This window comes from Oxyura jamaicensis, chromosome 7, assembly GCF_011077185.1.
Source record: "Oxyura jamaicensis isolate SHBP4307 breed ruddy duck chromosome 7, BPBGC_Ojam_1.0, whole genome shotgun sequence".
NCBI classification, from domain to species: Eukaryota; Metazoa; Chordata; class Aves; order Anseriformes; family Anatidae; genus Oxyura; species Oxyura jamaicensis.
The window spans coordinates 24,729,599-24,756,869 of record NC_048899.1 but is presented as its reverse complement, the minus strand read 5'-3'; the positions used below and the strand labels follow the sequence as shown (position 1 = coordinate 24,756,869).

General features: G+C 41.4%; 1 protein-coding gene across 2 annotated transcripts in view; it reads right to left on the bottom strand.

Moving 5' to 3' along the window:
• Positions 1-27,271, bottom strand: part of ADCY5 (adenylate cyclase 5) — a 216,295-nt gene that overhangs the window by 40,384 nt on the left and 148,640 nt on the right. For both annotated transcript variants that reach the window (XM_035332488.1, XM_035332489.1), the window contains exons 4-8: positions 22,974-23,085; positions 22,645-22,772; positions 18,225-18,383; positions 17,052-17,193; positions 5,800-5,940 (exon numbers count right to left, since the gene is read on the bottom strand). In XM_035332488.1, the coding sequence (XP_035188379.1) occupies positions 5,800-5,940; positions 17,052-17,193; positions 18,225-18,383; positions 22,645-22,772; positions 22,974-23,085 (682 nt within the window). The remainder of the gene's footprint in view (positions 1-5,799; positions 5,941-17,051; positions 17,194-18,224; positions 18,384-22,644; positions 22,773-22,973; positions 23,086-27,271) is intronic.

Genomic DNA, 27,271 nt, shown 5'->3' with positions numbered 1-27,271 from the left:
GCTTGAATGACCAGGCTTGTAGAGAAGTGATGTTTCATTAGAAAGTAAACGCCACACAAGCAGTCAAGTATCGTGCAGGAGACTGCACAGAGCTCTGCATGGTGCCACGAGGCATCAAGCTGTGCCCACCTGAAAGCAGAGCTTGTTCTTTACTGCTCCAGCCATTCCCAGGATGCAATTTTTAACCTCGCCTCACATTTTCAACATCTGCATGCAGTCGTTTCCCACACATTGCATAAACTCTATTCAATTTCACTTCTGTTTTACTTTATAACTAGCAGTGAGCTCATACACAATTTCATTGCAAATTAAATGCTTCATAAGTCTTATGCAGGCTCATGACAGAAACATGCTCAGACTGAAATCAGCATCGCTGATCTTCAGGGTTTCCTCTTTCTGTTCCTAAACTTCCTGATGTTAGACCTTTCCACCAGCTGAAAAAATAAAAGGAAATCTGCCAGGCACCTACGACCAGGCTCAGGAATCCCACTAGAAGTCTGCTCTTGTTGGATTACAAGGACTCAGAGCTACCTGTTTCTGAAGCAAACCTTCCTGATGGCATGGACCGGTGGAACAAGCTAAGCTGCCTGGCCATGCTAGTCAGTGTAAAATAAATACAGCACTGCATGACAGAACCAACATCAGGGCTTTGCATGGCTGAGCAGACCTCGAGGCACAACTAATGCTTCTGGTTTTGGGAAGCCAGACAGCATTTGGCTGTGGCAGTCTTAGCTGGCCGACGTGCCACCTGTGTTGGGGGCGCTCCCTCAACTGTGAGGCTGAAGTGCTGACCTCTGCCGACTGGGACAGATGATCCGTACCAAAATGGATGCTTGCTAAAAGATGAGACCAATTCTGAGGTAAGAATCATATGGCTGAGGTACCTGGGCAAATCTTACAGCCTTGGGTAACCCTAAGATGATGCACTCAGTTTGCCAGGGTTTCTACTGCACTCTCCTGTGCTGTTGCAGAGGATGCAAAACTCCTGCCAGGACATAAGCGGAGCAGCTCTGGCTGTAAGGCCTCTAAAATGACCAATGTCTTCTGGGCAGCAGGAGTAAAACCTCAGTAGAAGTACGGGGCTCAGTGCAGGCACTGCCTGCTATCCATGAAATGGCAAGTGGGATTTCCATCCTTTCAGGTTTTTAAACAAGGGCTGGGTAAATATTTGTCAGAAATATAGGTATAGCTGGCTCCTGTCCAAAGACAGAGAGAGATGCCTCAAAGGCTGCAGCCTAGACCGGAAACTTCATAAAATATTTAAAAGTATCTTCTATTCTTTATGCCCTATGAATTTGTATTCTTATTTCATATATCAATATTGATTTTTTTGTTTGCTTTTATATTTGTAAAATGTTTTATGACCCTCCAGACTGAAAACCCCTGAAGGAAATAAAATGTTTTCAGCAAAACCAGGAGTTTCACAAGCTCCTTATGTAGCCTGTTCCTTGTATCTATGTTTTTTCTTAACTTAGATCTTCCTTGCAACCAATTAAGATGACTATTTTTCATCCTGCACTTTGCAGACACGGAAAATGTTTTATCATTATATCCTGTCCTTACAAGCAAGCCTTCATGTATCTGAAGACTTTTGTTCCTCCTCAATGTTCTCCTTTCTAGACTAAACAAACCTCATGCTTCAGGCTTCAGCCCTTCCGCACAGGTCATACTGCTGAAATGCTCCTCATTTGTAATTCTCTCCACTGGACTATCTCCAGTTCATCCACATTCTCCTCAATTTGGGATTGTAATCCCAAATGGCACATGGATTTCCAGCTATGGCCTTACTAACACTGAGTAGAATCATTTGTCATCTAGAACAGCCCTGTCATTTTGTAAGGTATCGATATTTGCCTTTTGATCATTGTTTACAACAAACCTCTTTCAATTTACAGTCTACTACAATCCCCATTTTTTTCCTTTTTTACATAGTTTTGTATTGCTGATGAAAACTGTGGCACAAGCTTAATTTCCAGAAGTCTAAAATTCATCAATATTTATAAAAACAGTCTGAGATCTATACTGGGAAAAACAAAGTATTTCTCAGTAACGTATAAATATTGTTATAGCTATAAATATACCTGTGCATTCAAGTGCTTTGAAGTCAGTTTATTTCTGAACATTTTGCAATTACAAACTGGGCCAGAGAAACAGTGGGGAACACGAGGCTGGTGCAGGGAGACTTGTGGGAGCTCTGTTCCCCTGCGTACAACACGAACAGCGCAGAGGGAGTAACCCTGGTGCCTCCTGCGTGCTGCCTCCCTGGAGGCTCAGCGGGGCAAGAGAGCCACTGCCCAGTGGAAGGGGAAAGAGGAGGTCTGGGAGCAAACCAGGGCATCAGGAGATGGAAAGGCTGCTGGCCAAGAGAGGATGAGCTCGCACTGGTGCGATCTCAGCTGACTCGGGCACCAGCTAGCTAGGGTAGAACTAGGGAAATAACTCCGGTTTTCCAGAATGTTTTAGATTATTGCTGCACAGACATGTGTTTGATATTTTCTGCTATTTATATGTGTGTGCGAGTGCCTGGATAAAGTCCCGTGTGCCCAGGGGAACAACTGAAGTCAGCTGGACCCAGCAGAGGTTAAGCTCCAAGCCACAACATGGAGAGAAGCAGGGGCCGATGGCAGGGTGCCCACCTCCGAGCCCTGCCAGAGTCTACCTCGGTGTGATGCCGTGCCCATGCCCACTCTCGGCAGCATGTCAAAATGCCATGACAAAAGAGGAGGAAAAAAAGGAGTAGGCAGCTACCTTTGATGTGAATCTGTCTCCTCCCAAACTACTAATAAATCCTCAGAGTACCGAGAGCTACCAGAGCCAGTGTTCAAAGGAAAGAAAGACAAAATAACTCTGTTTTCTTTTAAATAAAACAGATCCCTCCCAAAAATGCTATTCAGGGAACTTTAATATTCTCTTTTGGGGAATTCTAAGTAGTACCACAGAAAACTGACTCTCCTTTTTCTTTTTTTTCTTTTCCTGGAAATATGGTTGCCTTCGTAATGCAACATGTTCTAAGTCTTGTGGCAAAAAAATATGTCCTTTGTAACCATCCATTTTATCCCCCATACACAAATATATGCATATCCACATATCAGTATAATGTAACTGCACATCACAGCAACATCACCCTGCACCTGACAGAGCACTAGCTCACGGCCACACTTAGAAACAGTTGTTTTGATGTTACAGAGCTAAGGAGCTCCAGGTTTTAAAGAGGAAAGCAATGCTGCACTGCTTGCCTTTGGCTTACTGCTTGACTAATCCAGCCTTGCATGCCCATAGTTTTGGAGACAAGGCTACGTATAATGACATACAAGAGGGCTGGGGGGTAGGTGGGTGAAGTGGAACAACGAGAACATTTTCAGGAGCTTTGAAAGCTGGTGCAGCTTACTGAGATCAATGACATGTCGTCCCAGAGGAGGGCTGAAAAAAGCCTTTGTAGATCTGCTCCTCTCCTGTCTGTCTGTATTTTGCACTTCTAGGCAGGCAGCTTGCAGTGTGCATGTGCATGGAGACAGTGTGCACTGTGCATGTATTTAAGCACACACAGCATCCACGTAAGACAATGTTAGAGATGGCATACAAATAAAGTATTGTGCAAAACTGTGTGCTGCAAGGAAATGGTTATTTAAATCAAAAGTTAACAGAGAGAGAGAGAGAGAGAAAGAGTTGAGAGAAGAAGGAGAAATTGCTCCTCTGATATAATCAATGAGATGTCCATCTAGTAGATATTAAAATGGTCTCTAGTCCATGGAGAGCAGCATGTTTTTATTTTGACTAAAGCAGCTCAGAGATACAGCAGTGGGAAAAACTGTAAATAATAGATTTTTAAAAATGTTCCGCAAGAACAACAGAAAGTTTAGCAGAAAATAAGTAATAATACATCTGAAACAGGTTTAAATTGGTTTTCAGAAAATAGCATGACATAAGCAACACAGACAAAATCAGCTTCTCAAAAGAGTTTGCTAGAAGAGGCAGTACAGAAGCAGATTGAGTGGAAAAGATTTTCTGAGCTGCTGAATTTATAAAAAGGTAAATACCATTATAAGAAAGGTTCAAAATAAGAAGAAGAAGAAAAAAAAAAAGCGAATCCTTTCCTCTTAAAAGTGAGGGGCAGTCAAGTTTTTAGGACTCGGCTTGGTATTTCAATAAATAATTATGTTTTTCCAGTGGAACAACCAGCTAGACATGGCAAACTGTAATTAACACCAAGAAGCATAATAGCATTTGGCATGCTTACACCTTGTTTCTGAACAGGAGGATGCAAGAACTCCTTAAAAGCTATTCAAAGAAACTTATAATTATAATTATGTGCTAGTGTGATTAGGCTCTTCTAATAATGTCGTGCCTATTGAGTGCAACCTATTGAAAAGCCCACATAAAAAATGCACAGTTCCACAGATCTGTACGCTTATGTCAGAAACCCTAATTTGAAGATCTGAGAAATGAAAGAAATATTACTATGGAGATTAAGAAATTCGGTTTAGCACTGTAAAATAATATTATGATTGAATAATATTAGCACCAACTATTAATAAATGTGCCAGCATTTCCCATTATAAGACACCATATGCAGTTGCCTTTAGCTATGCCAAAAATTTTAAGCTGTGGTTGTGAGCATCACGTTAAAAAGTTCTGTAAGCCTTTGGTGACCTGTAGCAAAACTTTGACTTTGGGCAACAAATATACACTTTTGACTGTGTATGAAGGGCCAAAACAGCAGGATGAACTCTTTGCAGAAGGACTTTCAGTCATGCCCATATGAACCACAGAGGGAACACAAAAAAAATCCCCAAACTCTATTCCAAGAGCTGGATATGCAGCTGTATATCATGTATACAGAATGACTAACGGAATGTGGTTTGCAGTCCTCAAACAGCTTTGACATTACCAATCTGACAGACATGTCCATGTGTAACCAAGGTAAATACATTTTAATTTTGTCCTAAATTACCCTGACATATAGAACATTAAAAAGAATTCATTTATTTAAAAGTTCATCCAAGGATTAGTAAGCTCATAGAACAATCTGCATATCCATGTAAATTATTACATAGGTGCTAAATACTTTTATTATTATTAATAGCCTTTTTAATAATAGAAACTCTCTTTTAATTGTCTTTATTGCAGACAATAAAGATATCATCTCTAACTTTATGTAAACTAAGCCACAAAAGTGCTGTCAGCCCAATTGTGTTGGTAACTGGCTATTGTTCATTTTAATTTAGAAGGAATGAAGGGTATAATTATGAAATGAAGATTCCTGATACCTTAGGCCAATTAATCCATGTACATTATAACATATTCTCGAGAGCTAAATGCAGTGGCTTGATTCCTGGAGACTTACAAGTGTATGCTGGCACACAACTTAGAGAAGGTGAACAGCATCTGCCTGTTATAATCAAAATGAGGAACCTTTGCAGGTGATGAAGTCTGTTATGAACTAATAGAAATGTATGTCATCTGTCGTTTGAATGCTTGGGTTACTGAGCGATTTTTGTAGCTAATCACATCTTCTCAAACAGCCTGGATGAGTTTTCAGAACGGGGGACAAGTCAGACAAAAGAGCCTTCTTTGTGCCATTCAGCCTCCCTTCCCCTTCCAAACAACCCTGCACCTCATCTCACAATCACTCACCTCCAGATGTACCAATTATTATTACTTCTGTAGTCAAAAAAGAATTTACCTCCCCGATTTGGAAAATGCCCTGAGGGCTGCAAAAACCTTCAGACAAAGCAGGGAGGGTTATATAATGCTGTATCAAGAAGAAAAGACAGTAATGTCCATAAAGCAAGGCATTACCATTCTCTTCATCTCCTTGGAGACCTGGTGAGCTCCGAGGTGGTTATAAAAGGGCCTGTCGACACCCCAGTGTGGCGGGTTATGGCTGATGGAGTTAGTGCGCTGGCGGTTCATCTTGGCTATTGTGGCTTTCTCGTCTTTCTGAAATACAAACGAGAGAGAAATGCAGAAGAAAATTTGAAATGTGTATGTGGCAGTCATCCTTGAAGCACCTTGGTTTTTGTTGGTTTTGCACCTTGAACTCTGTGAAATGGCAGCTGATCTTGAGCAGTCCCAGCCCAATATTTTTCCCCATGTACAACTATGTGGCGAAAATTTTTAGAACCCTTACCTTAAATGGAGACCATCATTTTACTTAATTACTCCTTTTCTTCTTTTGAATAGCCACCAGAACCTGTGCAGACAGGGGGCATTCCAAAATAGAGGTATCTATTTTCTTTTTAATAAACCAAATAATTTCAGGTATGAAATTGCACTTTCAAGCTACAAAAAGTGTCCTCAAAAAAAAAAAAAAGAGAAAAAAAAAAGAAGAGAAAAAAAAAGGAAGAAAAAAAAAAGATTGGTGTGTCTGCAAGAGAAACAACATGCAGAATGATCTGGTTAAAGAACAGAAACCTTGAAGCTCTGGGAATAACAAACACCCATCTCAATAGGTGCAAGGAAGGCACTTTCCATACTTGCAGGAAGAGAGCATCGTCCCAGAAATGCCAAGGAGAGCATGTAAGTCTTGTAAACAACTTAACTGTGTAACTGCTAAGGGCAGTACTATTGCACAGTGTGACAAAATGGTCTCCTCTGCCCTGACGATAGCTGCAAATTTTGTCATTGGCACAACTTTCCTAAAGTTTGGACAAGGTCTTTGGGTATGTTACTGGAGATGGTTTTGAATCTTGTTTGTATTTGGAGCTTACTGCAAAGCTTGTAGACTACCTGCCTGAAAGGTTTCATTCAAGCTCAATAACAACTGAAAGAGCACAGAAGTGCAGCAATTATCACGTCCTTACTTAAACAGGGAGAAATTCTGTAGAGTTTGACAATTTGGATAGCACAAATGGCTAAAACCTGTCTGCTTATTACTTGAGAGAGTGAGCCTATTTCAAGAGAATTACTGCTTCCATGTGATTGCCAAAAATTTTACATGATATAGTTAATTTGGGGTTTAAGAAAGTGTTCATACAACTGGATAATTTAACAAGAAAGAATCAGTTGTTTCAAACTTAGATTTTTCACTTAAGTCTTGCATGACAATTCACTTAAATCTTGCATGTTGGTCTGCAGCTGTTTTTGCCTGGAATCTGCTTTCCCTATCTATTTATTTTGATACCTTGCTATTCACTGTAACTTGTGCCTGTCAGGAGTTTGCAAAATACCCGGTGTTATTTCCATGGAAACCAGAGAGTTAAATGTCAAGTGTTATGCTGCCTTAAATTTATTTATTTTTTTAAAGAAAGGAAAAAAAAAAAATCTGTTTAAAGTCAGTGCTGGGGAAAGCTCCCTGATTGACAAGCATGGGAACTCATCATCTCTTTCTTGCAAAGAAGAGACAACTCTGATGACAACATTTCCCAGGAGGCTGCAAGCTCACCCGGCAGGCACCAAATATTCCTGGGCAGGTAGTCCTGCAGGCTTCGTGGCCTGCAGCTGGGGACACTCGTGACAGGAGCCCTGTGCGGGACACCTGTGATGGTGACAAGCAGTGGCCACTGCAGCCCTGTTCCCACCTGGGCAGAACGACTAACTTAGCATCTCATGGAAATTCAGTGCCCTGCTAGCAGCCACCTGAGTCACCAAAAAAGCACCAAGGAGTCGCTGTGGCACCGTGGGAGCAAACCCAAAGGAGATGCCAGCTCTGCTGGTGGGATGTTTGCTGGGGACAGCCCGACATGATCCCACACTGCTTGTCCCCAGGGCTACAAGTGCCTCCCACACTGCTTCCTTCCCACATCAAACCCACCACTGCCTTGTCTGAGAGTGCTGAAAGCTCCATTGCTTGGCACCAGCCAAACTGCACATGAGCGAGCAATCATGACAGCGCCGCTGGATGACCTCCAGGAGAGCAGCGCTATAAATGTTTCTAAAAATACACAAGTATGATGCAACACTGATGTCCAGATTTGATTTGATTTGGTTTGGTTTGAGGTTTTGTTTTTTAAAAGTCATTACACTTTATAGTGCCTGCAATCATTTGCAGAACTTTTTTTTTTTTTTTTTTCAGTTAAAGTTTTTTTTTCATAGTTATAATTCCTTTTTATATGATACGATGCCAGAAAACTGGCAGAAAATAGAGTTTCACCATCTATATGCAAATATACATTGTTTTCACTAATAGATGTGGCACTGCCAATCCATTCTATTACAAACTGGTGAAGGGTTTTCAACCGGAAGCAATCAAGAAATGCAGAAACTAAAACTAGTCTGGGGACCTATAAAAGCAAAGCCGTTTAGTTATGTTACACATACCTTTACATCAGCAGATGATAAAAGGTACATTCAGTAGATTTTGCCCATGGCTTAAAAAATTTGCCTAGAATTTGCGAAAAGCCCTTAAGACCAAATATCAAGCAGATGTACTAAACCCTTTTGACCAGTGAGTGACCCTACTACCTGCTTCTAGTGAGGGTTGACTCTGAAACATTACTTTTACTTCATGCCAATCACTTAACTAATCTGAAGGGAATAACAGACCTCATACGTGTATATTGGCACATCTGGGTTGAGGAAAGGTCAGAACAAATAGTTAAATACATACTTCTGAGATGGTTTCTAATCGTGAGGTCAGGCACCATAACTTACCCATGGCTACGTGCACTCTGGCAGTATTTCCCCCACCCCCTTAAGAAGGTTTAATTCTTTACCTAAAAGATTGTGAACTGCATACCAGCAATATTTTCAATCAGATTAAAACACACACATATACAGAAATAGTGGATTTTTTGCTTTCTAACATTATATGGTATGCTACTTTATTATCTTGAATGGTAGGACTTTGTCATTAACATCACTACTTATTCAAAAACATTCTAAAAAAAATGGTATTTTTAAAAGTTGAGCTAATTTATTTTCTGGAAAATCACTTGTTCAATGGGTGATGATAATAACAAACTCTCAAAATGAAGAATGAGAAGGGTCACAGCTCCTGTACGGAAATTTAAGAGGATCCCTACTCTGTTTCTTCCTGGCTAACTGTCCTCCCTAGCATGAGGACAGCTTGCACACACTGCTACCTAAAGCATAACAAAACAGGAAAGAAGAATAAAGAAAAGGAACAGACAATGCCTTTCAGTTCTTCTAATTACAGGTACCAACAACAGGAGCAGGTGCAAAAGTTTCTGACAGCAGCCTGTTTTCCAAATTTAGAGTGGCTACGCTCCAGAAGATGTTGTGGGAACTTTTCAAATCTGTACTCGCAAAGCGCCTGTAAATCTTATTCCCAGAGGTTTTATTGTGTTCCCACCACCAGTTCCCACACCCTGAGCTACAGTAATACTGTAGCAGAAGTGCAGAAATAGCTGGGATTTTCGTAAAATTATCAGTTGCCTAAAGCATGCCTGTTACTTCTTTAGTGTATGATTGGATTTTCCAGCATATGCAATCACTATCAGCACAACAAAGCGGTGAAGCCCGAGCATGGATCAGACATTTCTCATTCAGCTCCATATTGTTCCTTCCATTGTCTTGAAGTTGTACTGACATGCGAATGGTATTTCTCGCAGTAATCCACGGTCCAATCATTGCCTTCATAAATCCACACGAGTGGAACCCCGCTGAGTTGTGATTAAATTTTTTCAATTGAGGAATCATCACATTAGACTGATGATGTTTTAGTACAGTCACATGCACAACATTCAAATGACCATTTTGTTTCTTCAGCTGGACAGAGTTCCAGGACATTATTTAGAAAAGAATGAAGAATTGTTTTTCTAGGAGTTACAGCCAAAGTTTTGTTGAGCTGTTTCAAGGCCACCATCAACAATTCTTTCTGAAACTGTTGTGTACCTGCTATTGTTTAAAGAAACACCCATATTTACTGCAACTGAAAGGCATTAGAAAAAAAACATTTTTTTTCAGTTTGCCGACTGTGTGCACTCTGTGCAGTGTTTAGTCAGCAGTATTGCTCATCAGTTGACAGTCATGTTTTGTTTCCACTTGTGTTCCAAGCAAAGTGTTTCGCCAGTCTTCTAACAATTTTGTGGACTATAAAACCTAACATGGTGTTAAAATCCTCTTCACCTTAAATGAAGACCACTTTCCCACTCTACCAAACACAGACTTCTGCACCCTTCAGAGAGCAAAGCTTCTATCAGCAATTAGAACTGATGTAGTGCTGGTTCTGCAAATCAATCAGTGCAGCACCTGATCGCAAAGAAGAGCAGAAAGTTGTCCATAGCCACCAAATGACATGCTCCTATACAAACTCCAGAAACTCAGGTAAAAGAAGAACTTGCACTACTGGATACTACGATAATAATTAAACTGAATACTGTAAGAATAGCGGGGATGTGATAGAACAGCTGTAATGACCACGACAGAGGTTTTGAATAAAATGCATTACTGCAGAAGGACAGATATAAAAAAATGGAGAGCTGAGGTACAGAGCTGTGCGTTAGGAATGCTACGGTCTGCAAGGTAAACTTAAAAGTATAACACAAGTAAAACAAAACCACTTTGTAGAAGAATGAAGTTGTACTGGGTAATGCTAGGTAGTTTGCTACAATGCCTTGGGGCTAAGTTTGGAAACCAGTGACAATCTGGGTAATAGTCAGTAATTCTAGCTGGTAAGTCTCTGTTTATCTGGAAACACTGGCTTTCCAGATAAAGAATGAAGATGCAAAGCCAGTAATAGAGGAATGGCAAAGATCTCCTTGGAGAATTCCTGTATTTATTTCATGCTAAGGTGCTAAGCTCAATAGAAATATATAGCCAAACAAATGAGAAAAAAATAGTGAATAAAGGCAGAAGTCACCCTATATAAATCACCCTGTATCACCCAAGGGTAACACAGGTTCAAAAATCTACATTCCTCCAGAACTGAAGGAACAAATTGTTTCTTTTTTCAGATAGTCACTACTGCCACAGTTGAGGCAAAAGAGAACGGTGATCATAAAAATAAAGTTATAAACAGAAAACATGACAGAACTTGGAAGCAAAACTTAAATGTAATGTACTGAAGGCAGAAGGACAACCTCCATCCCAGATTTCTGCAAAACTGCCAACTGAAATTCAGTTCTGATTACAGATACTTTTAATAACTATTTAGTCAGGGATCATGACACTGAACTGTAGAGCAGCAAATGCTGGGCTTGAATTAACAGCCTTGAGAGCATCCAAGCTTTTCTAAATAGGAAAAGTACAGTAGCTCTCACTGGCCTTGTTTTTTCCATACTGCATCTGTGAGAGTGCTGTGCTGGGGACTGGGGCTAATGTAGCTGGGGAACTAGAAGCTGGGTGAAGAGCTGGTTTACAGTGAAAGGGCAAAAGATGGCTTTGAGTAAAGATATATTAGGCTGGAGGGAAGTTACTGGTAGAGTTGCTCAGTGATTAGTCTTGGGGCAGATTTTGTTATTAATGTTTTCTTTATCACATCTGGCACCAGTGCAGCAATGACGGACTTTGCTAATGAGAGAAGCACTGGTAGTATGTGACAGATAACAAAAAAGATATATTAGACAGCACTGCCTCAAATAGCACTGAAGTAGATTTGATGGCCAAAGATATTTTTTCCAGTTACATGTTCCTGTCTACATTGTAGTTTATGTTTCTCTTTGCATTTCTTATGTGTTTTGAGAAACTTTGGTTTTCTTAATGTTTTAAGAGATTGGTCTCCAAGTGGAGACCAATGACGAGTGGTGCTCCTCAGGGGTCAGTACTGGGACTGGCACTATGTAACATCTGCTCGAGGGTAGGAAGGCTCTGCAGGAGGATCTAGAGAGGCTGGACTGATGGGCCGAGGTCAACTGCATGAAGTTCAACAAGGCCAAGTGCCGGGTCCTGCACCTGGGGCGCAATAACCCCAAGCAGAGCTACAGGCTGGGAGATGAGTGGTTGGAGAGCTGCCAGGCGGAGAAGGACCTGGGAGTGATGGTTGATAGTCGGCTGAATATGAGCCAGCAATGTGCTCAGGTGGCCAAGAAGACCAGCAGCATCCTGGCTTGTATAAGAAGCAGTGTGGCCAGCAGGGCCAGGGAGGTGATTGTCCCCCTGTACTCGGCTCTGGTGAGGCCGCACCTCGAGTACTGTGTTCAGTTTTGGGCCCCTTGCTACAAGAAGGACATGGAGGTGCTCGAGCAAGTCCAGAGAAGGGCTACGAAGCTGGTGAGGGGCCTGGAGAACAAGTCCTACGAGGAGCGGCTGAGGGAGCTGGGCTTGTTCAGCCTGGAGACAAGGAGGCTCAGGGGTGACCTTATCGCTCTCTACAGGTACCTGAAGGGAGGCCGTAGCGAGGTGGGGGTTGGTCTATTCTCCCACGTGCCTGGTGACAGGACGAGGGGGAATGGGCTTAAGTTGCGCCAGGGGAGTTTTAGGTTGGATCTTAGGAAGAACTTCTTTACCGAAAAGGTTGTTAGACATTGGAACGGGCTGCCCAGGGAAGTGGTGGAGTCACCATCCCTGGAGGTCTTTAAAAGACGTTTAGATGTAGAGCTTAGGGATATGGTTTAGTGGGGACTCTTAGTGTTAGGTCAGAGGTTGGACTTGATGATCTTGAGGTCTCTTCCAACCTAGAAAATTCTGTGATTCTGTGATCTTTGTCTGTAACATGGGCAGTGGGATCGAGTGCACCCTCAGCAAGTTTGCCGATGACACCAAGCTGAGTGGTGCAGTCGACATGCTGGAGGGAAGGGATGCCATCCAGAGGGACCTGAACAGCCTTGAGAGCTGGAGCACATCTCCTGCAAAAACAGGCTGAGGGAGTTGGGATTTTTCAGTCCAGAGAAGGCTCCAGGGAGACCTTACAGCGGCCTCCCAGTACCTAAAGGGGGCCCACAGAAAAGGTGGGGAGGGACTCTTTGTCAGGGGGTGTAGTGATAGGATGCAGCATAATGGCTTTAAATTAAAGAAGAGTAGATTTATATTAGATATAAGGAAGAAAATTCTTTACTATGAGGGTGGTGAAGCACTGGAACAGGTTTCCCAGGGATGCTGTGGATGCCCCATCCCTGGAAGTGCTCAAGGCCAGGTTGGATGGGGCTTCAAAATGCTAGTTTAAGAAATTGAAAATAGTGAAGTAAGTCACTCCGGCTCTGGGCTATCTGAGAAGCAGTTCTGTCATTGCCTTTTTTACAGGGGAAGTGAATGAGCATCAGAAGAGAGTGCAAACAGAAAGGTGAAAATATCTGCAAATAGAGATGAGGAAAGAGAAACCTAAACAGACTAGATTTCAAAATTTTGCAGTTTATTCTCTTTCAATAGAAAGCAACTCTTTTGTGTATCAGAAGGAAATCAAGGACTACATTTCCATCTCTAGGGATGTTATTTAAAGCCTAAGTGATCAAAATGTAGGCATTTTTTTTCCTAAATCTCAACTAAATATATTCTAGTTAACAGCATCCTTAAGAAGGAAAAAAGCTATTTTCAAAGAAGGAGTTAGTCTGAGTTCATGGAACCAAAATACTGGATAAATGTTCCTCCCATTTACTCTGTGCCAAGGAAATGGCATTAACGTGATGAATTCATTTCATGGCTGAAAAAGTAAAACAAACAAAAAATACAGGAAATTCAAAGTTATGACTCTCCTTGGCAACAGTAAGCAGAAAGGGTATGACAATAAATGCTGTTACATTTTATGCATTCACTGGAACTCCTGAGATTGTTGGGTTTGGACAACCAAGGGACTGATGGACCAGGTATTTGGATAATTCAAGTCTGCCTGTGTGAACTGGGAAATAGCTCAGGCAGTAAATCGGGTCACCTGTGCATCTGCTCTTGGGATAATGTAAATCATCCTCACCACGAGTTAGATCCTCTAGCATATACCTTTAATTAAACTGCATTTCTGCTCCTTTTTTATTATTTTTTAATTAATTTCTTTATATATATATTAATAATTGTGTGCATTCATTCAGCATTTCAATGTAATTTTCTCAGTACATATAAGAGAAAGAATTAGAAAAAAAGATCTGATGGCCCATATGTCTATATAAAAGCCACTGCCCTATTCACTGCTACCTGAAAGTATTAATATCTATGCAAAGTCAATAACAGTATTTCCCCACTGACCAATCTAATTAGAATGTGCAGATGTGACAGCTGTTTAAAATTCATGCTCTACTAAATCCAGAGACCAAGCATGAGAAATATCAGCTTCAAAAGGCCGGTGTTTCAGAAAGTCACATCGTTTAAGATGAAAGAACTACCTCAATGCCAATTGCAACTAAGCAGTTTGTGCTTCTGAAAAGGCATCAGAATTGCAAAGCATGATGCAGATGTACCTGATCACACCGGAACTAACAGCAGGGTTTTCGTCTAAGGCCCTCAAGTATGAGTTTGTACTGCTTGAACTGAAGAATGAATAATGTTGTTTTGAAGCTGGGAGCAGACTCATTTACTGGTCTACTACACATGGACAACCCCTTTCACTCTCTGCAAGAAGTATAGTTAGTGCAGTTGTGAAATGAAGGCAACTGGCAGCCTGATCAAAGCAGATGTTAAAATACCTTAATCACCTTGCAGAAATCAGAATCCAAGGGACAATCTTCTACCAAAGCATCCATCAAAAACCGTTCTTACTAGAACCTGATATAAGCTACTATCCGGAAGGGCCAAGATTTTAAACAAATATCCTTCATCATCCAGTGGCATAAGGGGCAGGATAGATGAAAACCATGTGAACGGAACAAGCACAGAGTATGGGAAATTTTGCCCTTGGCCTTGCCTGGGCTCAAGAGGGAGAAGATAAAGACAGACATGATTTATGTTTTCTCCAGCAGAAGAGATGCTGCTAGTTGTGATCACAAGGGCATGCACAGTGAGAAAATCCTGTGGCTTATGTTCAAGGATGGCTGGAACCCAGAGACGACTCACAGGAACCCACGACTAAGTTAGGTGAACACTCTGTGGTCATTACTACAACAGGCTCAAATGAAAACCTGGCTAAATACATTACAGGAAGTCATTAAAATGAAACAGAAATAGAAGGAAAAAGTGAAGTGCTAGAACTTTGTCTGGCGTCTAGCAAAATATTCAAGGCAGACTGAGCTGGCTAAGGGAGAAAGCTTTTCTTGCTTCTGATCTTCCTATTACGTGAAATGAGTTTTCACAGAGGGAGTGAACTTTAAACTACTCACAAAGGGATAGAAAATGGCTATGGGAGCAAGAAAATTGCAGCAGTATGGGCAAACCAGGAGCCCCTCAAACTCTAAACATGAAGATCTATGACCTTGGGTAGCAATTTCTTTACGTTTCAATTTAGCACAATAATTACGTAGGCCATGCGCATGTCCCAGTTCTTAACTACTCTGGGATGCAGCATGTTACAGCAGCATTATAGTAGTGCCTGGAGACTTCTGCTAAGGTCTACACTGAGTAACAGAGCTGTAATAAATACAGATAAAGTAGCGAAGGAATGCAGAAATGAGGAGGGGGGAAGGGGAGGGAACATTTTATTTTACACATGGAAAATCAGGGCACAAAGATGCGACTTCCCCAAAACCTAATTCTGGAATGGAATCCAAATATCTCTTGAGTCTCCGTCCAGTTTCCTAGTCACAAGACAGCCCTGTGTTCAAGAACTATGTCAAATCCTAAGTGCTTTGCTGCTCTGTTGAGTGCTTTGTCTACAATAGCAAGAAACAGAATCCTGATGTTTCCTTAAGTCTTCCTCTTCTCTCCAGAGAAACCTTAAGTTCTCCACAAGAACATGCAGACAAGTCAGTGACTGCATGATTTAACAAGTCAATATAGCTTCTCTACCTCTGGAGATAGAGTCTCACCATAAGGGTATTTTGGTTTATGTTCTTAGCTGTACCCAGCAATGAGGAAGTGGTTTAGGTATAAACATCAGCTGGTCCAATGACAGGCAGTGATGCTCAGAAAACAATAAACTTGCACTGCAAGTTCTAATCCTCTTTTGAAGATTGACAATTGTTAATGAGATTTATTTTACGAGCAGATAGAAACCAAAACACCAGCTTCTGTCTTTAGCAGATGATAAGGGTTTTTCTTGGAGATTTTTTAAACAGTATCCATTAAGAAGATTTGAGGCTTCTATTCTCTTATGAAATGAGGCAATGGTAGCAAAGTAGTTTTGTATAGGTGTTATTCATAGCAACCATGCTGTTGGAACATGTCACAAATACTTACTCATTTAATCTCATCGTAGCCATATTTATGGCTGTGGGAAGCTTTAGTTGGTCTTAAATGCAGAAACATTTTAAATGATTTTCAGTTTGGAGCAACCTTTATATGCTTGTCTGTAATGTGAATAGCAAAGCAGTGTCTACAGTGCAGAAATTACTTGGAGAAATATTATTGGGAAGGCTCAATTAGATGACCAAAAAGATTCTTTTCTAATATTAAAATCTACCATTATTTAAAAGAGTACAAACTAGTAATAATATCAACCTATTTTCTGTTATTGGCAGTGTCATAAAAAGAAGATATATTGGCTGAAGTCTGCTTGAGTTTGACTTCATGCAAATTCAAGTCAGTAGTGCTCTTATAGCCTTATTATGTGCAGGCTGACCTGTGTCATAGCAATGGGTATGATCTCATCCCATTGTCACAGTGGTCATCCATCACTACAGTGGGCCAGATTTTCCCATCTTCAAAAGCAAAGGCTGAAAATTAATGATAAGAACTGCTCTAAATTTTATGTTCATGGCAATATGGTGAGCCAATGGACAAAACCAACTCTGTAATCTGATGGAGAAAACATCTCTGTGTTTTTAATCTGTTGCTTAAAGAACTTGCACAAGTATCAAAATTAATAGAAAAGATAAACCACTACACAAATCTACATTAAAAACATTGTTAAAAATGATTTTGAAAATAACTCAGGACAGATTTTTGATAGAACTAGAAAGTAATTGGTGCAGAAACTTTATGCAGAAGGTGGCTGCAATCCATTCTACATATGCAAAAGTTCAGGAAGAGGAGAGTGAAATTGGAGTTTTTGCCACTGAAGGTCAGACATTCAATTGCTTTACACACAGAATCCTCATTCATCTAAAAAAGCTGGTGTTCACTCAACTTTATGTGTTGGAGATCATCTTGTTATCAAAAGTATCTAAAACCTGCATTAGTTTGTTTGACCTTACCCGTTTCTGGCTGCACCGTACAATCAAGAAGGTCTCGATACTGTGCTCTTTCAGATAAGCATTGCGTTCCCCTCCAAAGCCCAACTCCACCTCATAGTCTCCATTGAGATAGTTCAGGGTTGCTTTTGTTATGTGGATGCGCCTTAAAGGAGACAAAAGACAAGACAGTTTTGTAGCCTCTAAAAAGTTATCATGTATCTATAAGAACAATTCTTGTCAGTGACAGGTTCCACGTCCTGGAACAAACAGGCAACAAAAAACTAGTTATTGAGCCGTGCTACAACTCCTACAGATGTGGCACAGGAGTTTCTTCTATTTAGAGGAAGCAGGACATCTTCTTAAAGAGAGAAGCATGTTACACCTCTATTTATAAGCACCTCCTTAGATACAAAGCATTCATTCTTCTATTCACTTCGCTCTATCACACAGCAGATATGTATATAGATATTTTTTGGCAAATACAAACCCTTCACAAGAACATGTCTATTCAGCAGACACTGGTAATATATTGTAGCATGTATGTTTTTTATTGCATCGCATTAATCACCGTGGTACAAGAGTGCCTTGTAGAAGAATCCTGCCAAGTACCATAATCTTGCACTTTCTTCCAGAACAGAGAAGACACGAAAAGTTGTGTAGAGCAATTATCTCCCTGGGACAGCTTGGCAGCAAGTCAGACTTCAGCTGGTCCATGCAGTCGTGAAACAAGAACTGATTCTGCTCTCTGAAAGGAATCTTTCAAAACAAAATGCTGGTCTGAAACAACACTTCTCACATTATCCAGCAATAGCTAGGATGCTCTCCAGCAAGCACTGTTAACATACAGTCACATCTCTTTGTAACCATGACCAGCTCTGCTTGTGTTCACACACACCTGTTCCTTTCTGCTGCAGCTATCAGCTTTGTTTTGCAGAGAAGGAATTCATTTCTTACCACAGAAGAATATGCCCATCTTGGGATTTTGTAGTCTTTCTGTAACCAAAGACATGTAGACGTGGAACCGAATAACATTGTTAACATCTGTGTATGTTTAAAATACTATATCTACAGCTCATTTTGCAGCAGGCACACAGTTTGCCTGAACCTCTGTCTCTCATTTCCACACCTCACTGTGAAGTGTCAGACACAAAACAACGCACAGATTAACATAACAGCTTTGAAGAAGCAACTTACCCAGCCTTGCCCCCTGCTTCCATGTGGTTGGCTAACGTAACATCATTTGACCACACATCGAACTGCCACTTCCTAAGGCCCAAGACCCCACAGTGAACTCTCCCGCTGTGGATTCCAACCCTCATGTTGACGTTTACTCCTGTCACCTCCCGGACTAATCTGAAAAGAGATATGGGAAAAGGATAGGGCTAAGAACTGCACTCTTGTAGTTGGTGACACAAACTTGCACCCAGAATACAGAAATCGATAATGACCTATAAATTATTCATGTATATACACAGTACTTCTCATCCACAGTAACAGGACAGCAAAACAAAACCAGACAGACTGCACTGTACTTGGATGGCCTGGCTGAGCAAGCAGAGTAGTAATTAGATTAGGGGACCCCTTGGAGTAAACGCATGTCCTCTGAACTCATGGCCAAGCTGAAAATTCAAAAATTTCTTTGGGGACAGTGAAGAGAGTAAAGAATTCACTGGTTTTTGATTTCCATACCAAAGCTGGACATAACCTGCCAGCACTCAGCATCATTAAGAGTAATAGCATGTTTCAAAAAGAAAAAGGAAATGATTTCAGAGATCTTAATTTGTCTGTATGGCACCATGCATCAACTGTTCCACAGATGAAATATGATATTTGTGTGAAATACCCCACTGCCGTTGGAAAGCTTGAACGGGGTTTACAGCTGCAGTCAGAGCAGCAAACCCGAGAACCACATCTATTGCAGTCACTCCAAACAGGCAGCTACAAATACTCTGATTTTAATGAGGTCTTGGATGCCCTGTTTACTCCCAAAATGACTGCTGGAATACTTCGTGGGTTTTGCCCTTTTAGGGCAAAAGTTAACTTCAAGAGTTGTTCACATGGAAAATACATTCAGGAATGTGGGTAGGGGAAAGTCTTGATGAGGACATCAGAACAACTCTGCTTCTCATTATTGCTGGTCACATAATTTCCAGAATGGCCATGTTCCATGGGGAAATTCACCTACATTATTACATAGGACAGTCCTTTCCTTTGTGTTGTTAGTACTTTGAAGCATGAAGTCATACTTTGTATCTACAAGATTTCAACCTTTTGGTCTTCAGGTTCATCTAATCCTTTTTAAATTACATCCTCTGGACACCTAAGTCCTGTCAACTTCCTAACATCAACACAGATCTAAAACTTATGCTTTAGCTATTGATGAAAATGAATGATTAAAGATAGACCAATTCTGGATTCTAGATCACTCCCTGCAGTATAATATGCCCCTTAAAGTTGTTCAAGACCACTTCTCTTTGAGACAGCTAGGAGCTATACTTTGAATTCCTTTGTCCTTACAATCCCTATCTTTTTATGGTTCACTATCTACCAGCTGAAGTGACATCCATTATTTTTATTAACAAGCTGCAAAGCTTCTCTGGCAGAGAGAACGGAAGCTCCGTATGGGTAAGGCACCACAGGCTTCTGAACTGAAAGAGCTCTGACCACATCACTTTGGAAAGCAACAGGAACTGGAGTAATGAAAATGCAGCTGCAGCCATTAGCTTTGCAAGGACAACAGCAGCTGAAGTGTGCGTGCAGCACTAGGGAGGAGGAACACCCTGCACAAGTGCTACAAACCCCACTGCACCCTCCGCCATGCTACAAGACAAGGGTACTTCTCCCAGTATGGTCGTGGATGAGATGACGACTTTTGTCAGACTTGGCAGCAAATGAACGAGCTTGGTTACCCTTTATAGACAAAAGGAAGAGTCTTTTTATGTTTTTTGTTTGTTTTAAAGTTGATTTATACTGGCAGTACAATGAATATAGTTCTATCCAGGTGCTGCACCTGGGTCAGGGCAATCCCGGACATCAGCACAGACTGGGAGAAGAACTCATTGACAGCAGCCCTGCAGAGAAGGACAGAGAAGGGGGTTCTGAGGATAAAAAGGCTCAAAATGATCCAGCAGTATGTACTTGCAGCCCAGAAGGCCAACTGCATCCCAAGCTGCATCAACAGAGGGATGGCCAGCAGGTGGAAGGAGGTGATTGTCCTCCTCTGCTCTGCCCTTGTGAGGCCCCACCTGGAGTGCTGTGTCCAGGTCTGGGGCCCCCAGCACAAGAAGGACGTGGAGCTGTTAGAACAGGTCCAGAGGAAAGACACGAAGATGATCAAGGGGCTGAAGCACCTCTCTACAAAGAAAAGCTGAGAGAGCTGAGGATGTTCAGCCTGGAGAAGAGAAGGCTTTGGGGGGAACTCACCACGGCTTTTCAGTACTTAAAAGGGGACTCATAAAACAGATGAGTGACTCTTTGCTCAATCAGATAATGACAGCACAAGGAGGAATGGTTTTAAACTGAAAGAGAGAAGATTTCTATTAGATGTTAGAAAGGAATTCTTCACTCAGAGGGCAGTGAGGCACTGAAACAGGCTGTGGATGCCCCATCCCTGGAGGTGTTCAAGGCCAAGTTGGAGGAGGCCCTGAGCAACCTGGTCTAGTGAGTGGTGTCCTTGGCCATGGCAGGGATGTTGGAGCTGGATGATCTTTAAGGTGCCTTCCAACCCAAGCCATTCTATGATTCTATGATTCTGTCTTTCTTATCTGGGGTAACATGCCCTGTGGTTGAGTAGAGATGAAATAAGCCAACAAGCAGGGCCCAGTGTTGGCAAAGCCTGTAGGTGAATGTTCAGTAGATATTTGTTACCTTAACTGTAAAACCTCTTGTCATGATCCTTAGGGTAGGAGGAGGAGGGGGACAGAGAGACAAGCAGAACAGTGTCACCTTCCAGACTTCATAAGATAAGGTAGTTAAATACATTCATTGCACATCAAGTGGGAAACCAGTTTTAAGGGCTGCTGAAGAGCTATTTGTAAACAAACACTGAGAGCACTTCAGCTCAGTTTATTTCAAGGTGAGGTGGGTTGCAGTTAATCAATGAAGTCTAGACATCTGAGGTGTTACTCAGCCTTGTGGGGGTTACAGAGCAACATGTCAAGGTCTATGGATTTCATCAAGCCAACTACTGCAGAAAGTGAGATGCTTCTGGTTAATGTACGTAGCATTTTCTTTACAGGGCTGGTTTGATAACAATCACTCCCTCTTGTTTTTGACAAGATACTTTGTCACCTGCCACTTAAGTCTACTTCACGTTGAAGAAATAGCATCCTTTCAAGGGCTACTGAAAACTAGTTACTTGCAACTCTTTTTGTTTTGCATTTTACATTCAAAGCCCAGAAGGGGACTAATGCAAAGCAACAATTTAGACCAGGAAAGAAGAGGTAGTAAGTCCTGACAGCATACATCGTAAACAAAGCAAGGGAATGCTGCTGCATACTGCTTTTGAATGGGGTCTCCTAGTTGAAAACTCTGCTCTTCAAACTATGTATTTGTGTGGAGAAAATGAGGCTGAAAAGTGGCTGTCTATTTGTGTCCTTGCAGAAATCCAAATTATAAGGAGGTACTATATCAAGCTCATCAAATAGGTACCTCTAGTTTTTATCAAGATGAAGTGAAATCTCAATCAATTTACTGAACAGAATGAGAGAACTGCATAGAGACCTCTCATGTTAGTACCGTGGGTTCCTTAGAAGCTGTTTTCACAAAGAAAAAAAATAGAAAGGAAAAAAAAAAAAAAGCAGAGTCTCTGCTCTGTAAGGATGGTATAGATACTAAGGTCAGCTCAGTTACCATCCAAAGCTGACTCAACTTTTTGCCTAAACTCACATTCACTCATGATGACCAAATAAATCTCCCTTCTTAGCATTCCTACAGAACTGGCATGTGAAAGCCTACATGCAATGCAAAGAATATTCAATATTCTGAACTGTTAGCTTGACCTTAGAAACAGGCAAATCTTCATAATAGATTTTAAAAGAAAAATCCAAAGATGAGTAAGTAAACAGAAATAAAGTAAAAAACACCATGGATCTGTCTCAGTTTGTGCCAGACCAAGCTTGTGGTTTTCCTTAATAATTAATTTGTCTAAATTCAGAAAGCATTGGATCTAACCCATTTGGTATCAGAACACTTGGCAAAGGATTAGTTAAACTACAGAAGACAGACCTCAGCAGAGGAATTGTCAGGTGAGTAAAAAGCTGGTTTAAAGACAGATAAGTGCAGAGTGATTGAAATTTAATGAAGTTATTATTAATCCTCTGATTTCACATTTCTGTAATTCACTGGAATCCTCCTTTGGGAATGAGACTTCTACTAACTACAGTAACCTTTGCCTTTCTCATCAGGAGATTGAGCTCTGATCTCCACGTGGCTGTAACAGACTTAAGTGTCTGTCTTTCTACTGTGAAACCTTTATTGCATTCTGTTTTCTCATTCCAGCTGTTCTCTTTCTGTGCTGGCATCAGTCCCCTGGCTTGGCTACCTTGCTACTGAAATACAGAAGATGTAACTTGCTCTTCTTTCTGAAATTCTCCATGGGGAATATGGTACTTACGAGATGGCCTCTATCATATCCATGCCCATTTCAACACAGCAGTGTGCATGGTCAGCTCTTGCTTCTGGCAACCCGGACACACAGTAATAGCAATCACCCAGGATCTTGATACGTAAACAGTGGTTCTCCTTTAAAAAAAAAAAAAAAAGAAGAAAGAAAGAAAAAGAAAAAGTAATAATAAAGGAGAGAGAAATATTCAGCTTATATTCATGCTTGTAATAGCTTGCCTTTTAGGGCAGTGAATATTTACAGAAATCCAGTGAACCAGCACAGTATGTCATTCTTGCAACAGGAAAAAAAATATATCAGAATTATAAAAGAAAACTTACAGCTGCTAGCTTATCAAATCTGGCAAAGAGCTCGTTCAGCGTCATGACCAGCTCCTGAGCAGTGCACTGGGAGGCCAGACTTGTGAAACCCTCTATGTCTGCAAAGAGGATGCTTGGGAAAAAAGAGAAAAAAAAATGAAAGTGTCATAAAATTTGTTGCTGATATTTGTGTAAGATCTGGGGTAGAAGTCCAGGGATGGGGAGACGTGTGAAATAGGGGTGTCCCAGTCCTACAGGAGCAAGGAGATGAGCACCCCAAAAACCACCTATGTTACAGTCTCTATTTCACATAAAACCCTGAGGGACATGACCTCTTCCCCTACAGAGTTCAGAAAGGGCCAGAAAACCCCACAATCCTCTCTTCCCCCCAACTCTGTGCCCAGAAACTGTATAGTACGTTGGGAGCGGGCAGTGGTGTGATAATGCTACTGTTCATTATTAACAACCAGGTTCTCCTACAAAATGACCAGGTCAGCCCAGCCAGAAAGCCAACACTTACCATTTTCTTCACATTCCTCAATCTCTCAGCTCAATAACATTGCTCTTTTCTCTACTCTGCTGCACGAAAATCCCTCTGCCTGCTTCCTCCTCTGCCAAAGCGCAGCCGACAGATAAAGTCCCTCCAGTGAATGCACTTAGCCTTGTTCCCACAGCTTTCTCTGCTTCTGTGGCTAGCTTTCACGCTCACACCTGAGCCCTGGTGCTGGCAGCACCCTGCCCTGTACCATGTGTGGACAAACACTCTTACAAAGCTCTTGATGAGCAAAGCCAGGCACGACAGCACCGCGTGCTGTTGGGGTGAAGGCTCAGGCACAGCAGGGCTGGCTGCTGTGTCCTGCCACGATTCACCACCATCCATAGGTGAGGACCTACCAGTGAGCTTTTAATGCTCTTCATTCACTGGAGGAGGAAAACTGTGCTGATTTACTCTACTCTAATTTCAGTCTCTGAGAAGCTTTACGCAAACATACCCCTACAGGCTCAGGGCTCCTCTCGGGTGGCTGCAGCCACGCATTGCCCGGCTTTCTGCAGCCAATCGAGGAAACCTCTGCTATTGCAGCAGGGACACTGAATCACTAGCATCAGCCCAGGAACGACCAGGAAAGCCCTGTGAAAGCAGCATGGACTGATTTGAAAAATTATTTGCACTAGTAATTATTCTTTGATTTTGATTAATCATTTTTTAACTGGAAAACAATTCTGTCTCAGGGATAATTACAACACTAGAAACACTGATTTGTAATCATACATAGTGATTATGATACATTTGAAGCTGTTCAGTAAAATAAGCACCAGATTATGTCTATGCAGATCTAAGATAAAATGTATATATCAACATGCATTGAAATATAAAATTCGTAAGCTATGCTTGTATATCTTTTTTTATTAGAACATTTTTCAACTAGCAAATATCTTCTTCGAAGTTGCATCAAGCTGTACTCAAATAGAAAAAGAAATAAAAGTGTAAGTAACAAGCACTTTAAGATTGCCTCTTTGTAAAATAAAACTCTTAACATGTTTTAGGCAATTGCAGAGGCTATGTTTTCAGTGATAATTCCCTGCAACATCTTCAGACAAGAAGGAAAGACAACAAAAATATTTTCACAAGCGTTTTTTGCAAAAATACTGAAACACTTTTCAATTCTGGCATGCTTTTCATATTTTGCTACATTTCAACTCCAATAAATCATCAACCAAACATATTGCATTAAATATTTCTTTGCTAGCCAGACTGAAGAGAAAATGTACAAGAAAAACACAAAAGAGGAATGCAAGGATGTCTGAATCAAAATATACTTTGCCACTTTTAAAAACACTTGACAAAATACACACTAAATAAATCACCATCTCACATATTTACAAACAGAAGTAAACCTCCTAAAGAAATACACTTGAAACCTACTGAAATCTTAGAGATGTCTGCATTGCTCACTAAGCAACTTAAGTATGTTTTCATATGAAATGTAGAAATAGGAAATTCCTCCAGCTCTTGTGCCAGTAACAAAATGTATCTTGTTGAAACTCTACATCATGCTTCTTTAACACGACTGCTAACTTTTTAAGAGTGGACTATGTGTCCGGCACAAAAGACACAACATACAAAATGCACAAAACCAGTGCAAACTCATTCGTTCAGAGGGATGGGAATTTGTTCCTGTGCCGGCATGGGGCAAATCGCAAACTCCTCACTTGTGGAGGCACCAAGCTGCCTCCTCATGCCTGAATCAGAAAATTAGTGTCAGCATAGTGTCCTAATAAACACAGATAAATGGCTGAAGGTTGCCCCTCCTTTCACTGTTACTATTATGCCAGATAAATGGCTCAGATATTCCTAGAAGTTAAATTGCAGCAGTATTTTCACCTAGGCAAATGGAGTAATCAGCAGAGACCTACGGAGCCAACCTACATGCAGATTTATGCCTTTTCAAATTAAAACTACTTGATTACAACATTTTCTCCGACTTGCAACCCTCTGCAGGTGACCAGAAAATTGCCCTTTGTTCAAATTCAGCAGGTATCTCCTTTGGCTTGATCCTCAGCTTGTTCTTCCAAGGACAGCACAGTTGCAGCTCCACATGCAGGGCTCTGGCCAAGTTCTAGAAAACTACAATTATAAGCAAGTACAGAAGGGTTTGTTATGAGAATAAAACCTGGAAAGGTTACATGATGGGACGCAGAAAGGCATTCTGCACACGAGTTGCTAGCAATATCTGGAAGTTAACATTTTTTGATGTCTCCATTAGAAAGCCAACATTTACTCCATGAGATACTTATCTGGGTGGGTGTTTTGTTTGAGGAAAGAGAGGTGTGTGAAATAGTTTCAACAAAGCTAGATTTACCATTTCGGAGAGGGAAGTCACGAAAAAAGAATTTTGGCTTATCTAAAGTAAAGGAATGAATTGGAAGTACTTTTTTAGATGCTTCCAGAGTCTTCACAGTCTTGAACATGGACTTGATGCTTGGTAATAACAGGAAGAGCTTCATCTGGCATGTGCCTTTTGATTATATGAAAACCTGCTCAGAATAGGTTGCATCTTCACATGACTCAGTTTTTGTGCTCTGTGGTTAACAAGAAGCATCTACTTGGACCAAGCACAGTCCATCCCCTTCCCCTCTTCCATGACAGCTGGTGTATGCACCTCTTGCAGCACCTGAGCCCGTTCCTTTACAGGTTTGAGACAGACATAAGACCTGCCCTGCAAGCACATACCTAACCCACTGAGACAGCAGAAGATGCTGCCTGGGCTCTCATTGTTCCTCTTCTGGCACACAGGTTGCAGGGGACAGAGAATTTCATCAAGGGACTGAAAGAACCATGTGGGAGATGGCAGAGAACAGAGCAGTGAACTGGGAATGGAAGACAGGGAGGTAAGAGACACATTTGTGGCAGCAGACTGGAAAAAGAGCAGCAAACAACCATCAGAGAACACAGCCTTTTCAAACAGGAACCCAGCCTGAAGCTACTCTGTCCTCTGCTGTCAACAACAACAACAACAACAAAAGCCACCAAATCACATTTTACTCCTCCTGCCTTATCTGTTCCTTGAGCACTGTCCTGCTAGCACTGCTCCAGCAGCTTCAGCAGCAGAGACAACAACTGGGTTTCTCACTCCCAACCCTGTTAACAGCCCAGAAGGGAGGAATGGGGATCAGAGGTGCCATGCTGTGCCACTTCTGTTCCTTTTTGTTGTTAACCCCAGTGACCCTTAAATTCACCCTCCTCCTTGTAAAATACCCAACAGCCGAGCAAAAACTAGAAACAAAATATTTCTCTTAAAACAGCTGTCAGAGAACAGCACATGAACTTCATCTTGTGTTTAGTAGGAGCATTTCTTTAAAAAGCAGCCTACTAAATTTCCTTACACACTCAATGCACAGTGAGGTTGCAGGAACATCTCCCAGTCCAGCCAGTTTGTCCAGGAGCTTTCCCCACACAGCTTCCCCCTACCCTTAGGTCATTGCCCCCAGTTCACTTCAGCCTTTCAATTCAAGCTCCCCTTAGCAATGAGGAGATTTTATTAAAGGACGCTGGTGATGGATGATTGTGCCGAAGGGCACAACTCAAGCCAACTATTTGTCAGTCTTCAGAGGGCAAGGCATTTCCTTGCTGGTGGGAGCATAATGCCAGTAATCAGCCTTCCCTGTGCCAAAATTTGGGGTGAATGACAGTGGTCAACAAAAGGTCAAATGAAATGATTTTACAGCTATAAAATATCATGAGATAAATGAGTGGTTTAGAAGGACTATTAAATGAAGCTGACTGGAAGGGACTGACCACACAATCTGCAGTTTGGGCT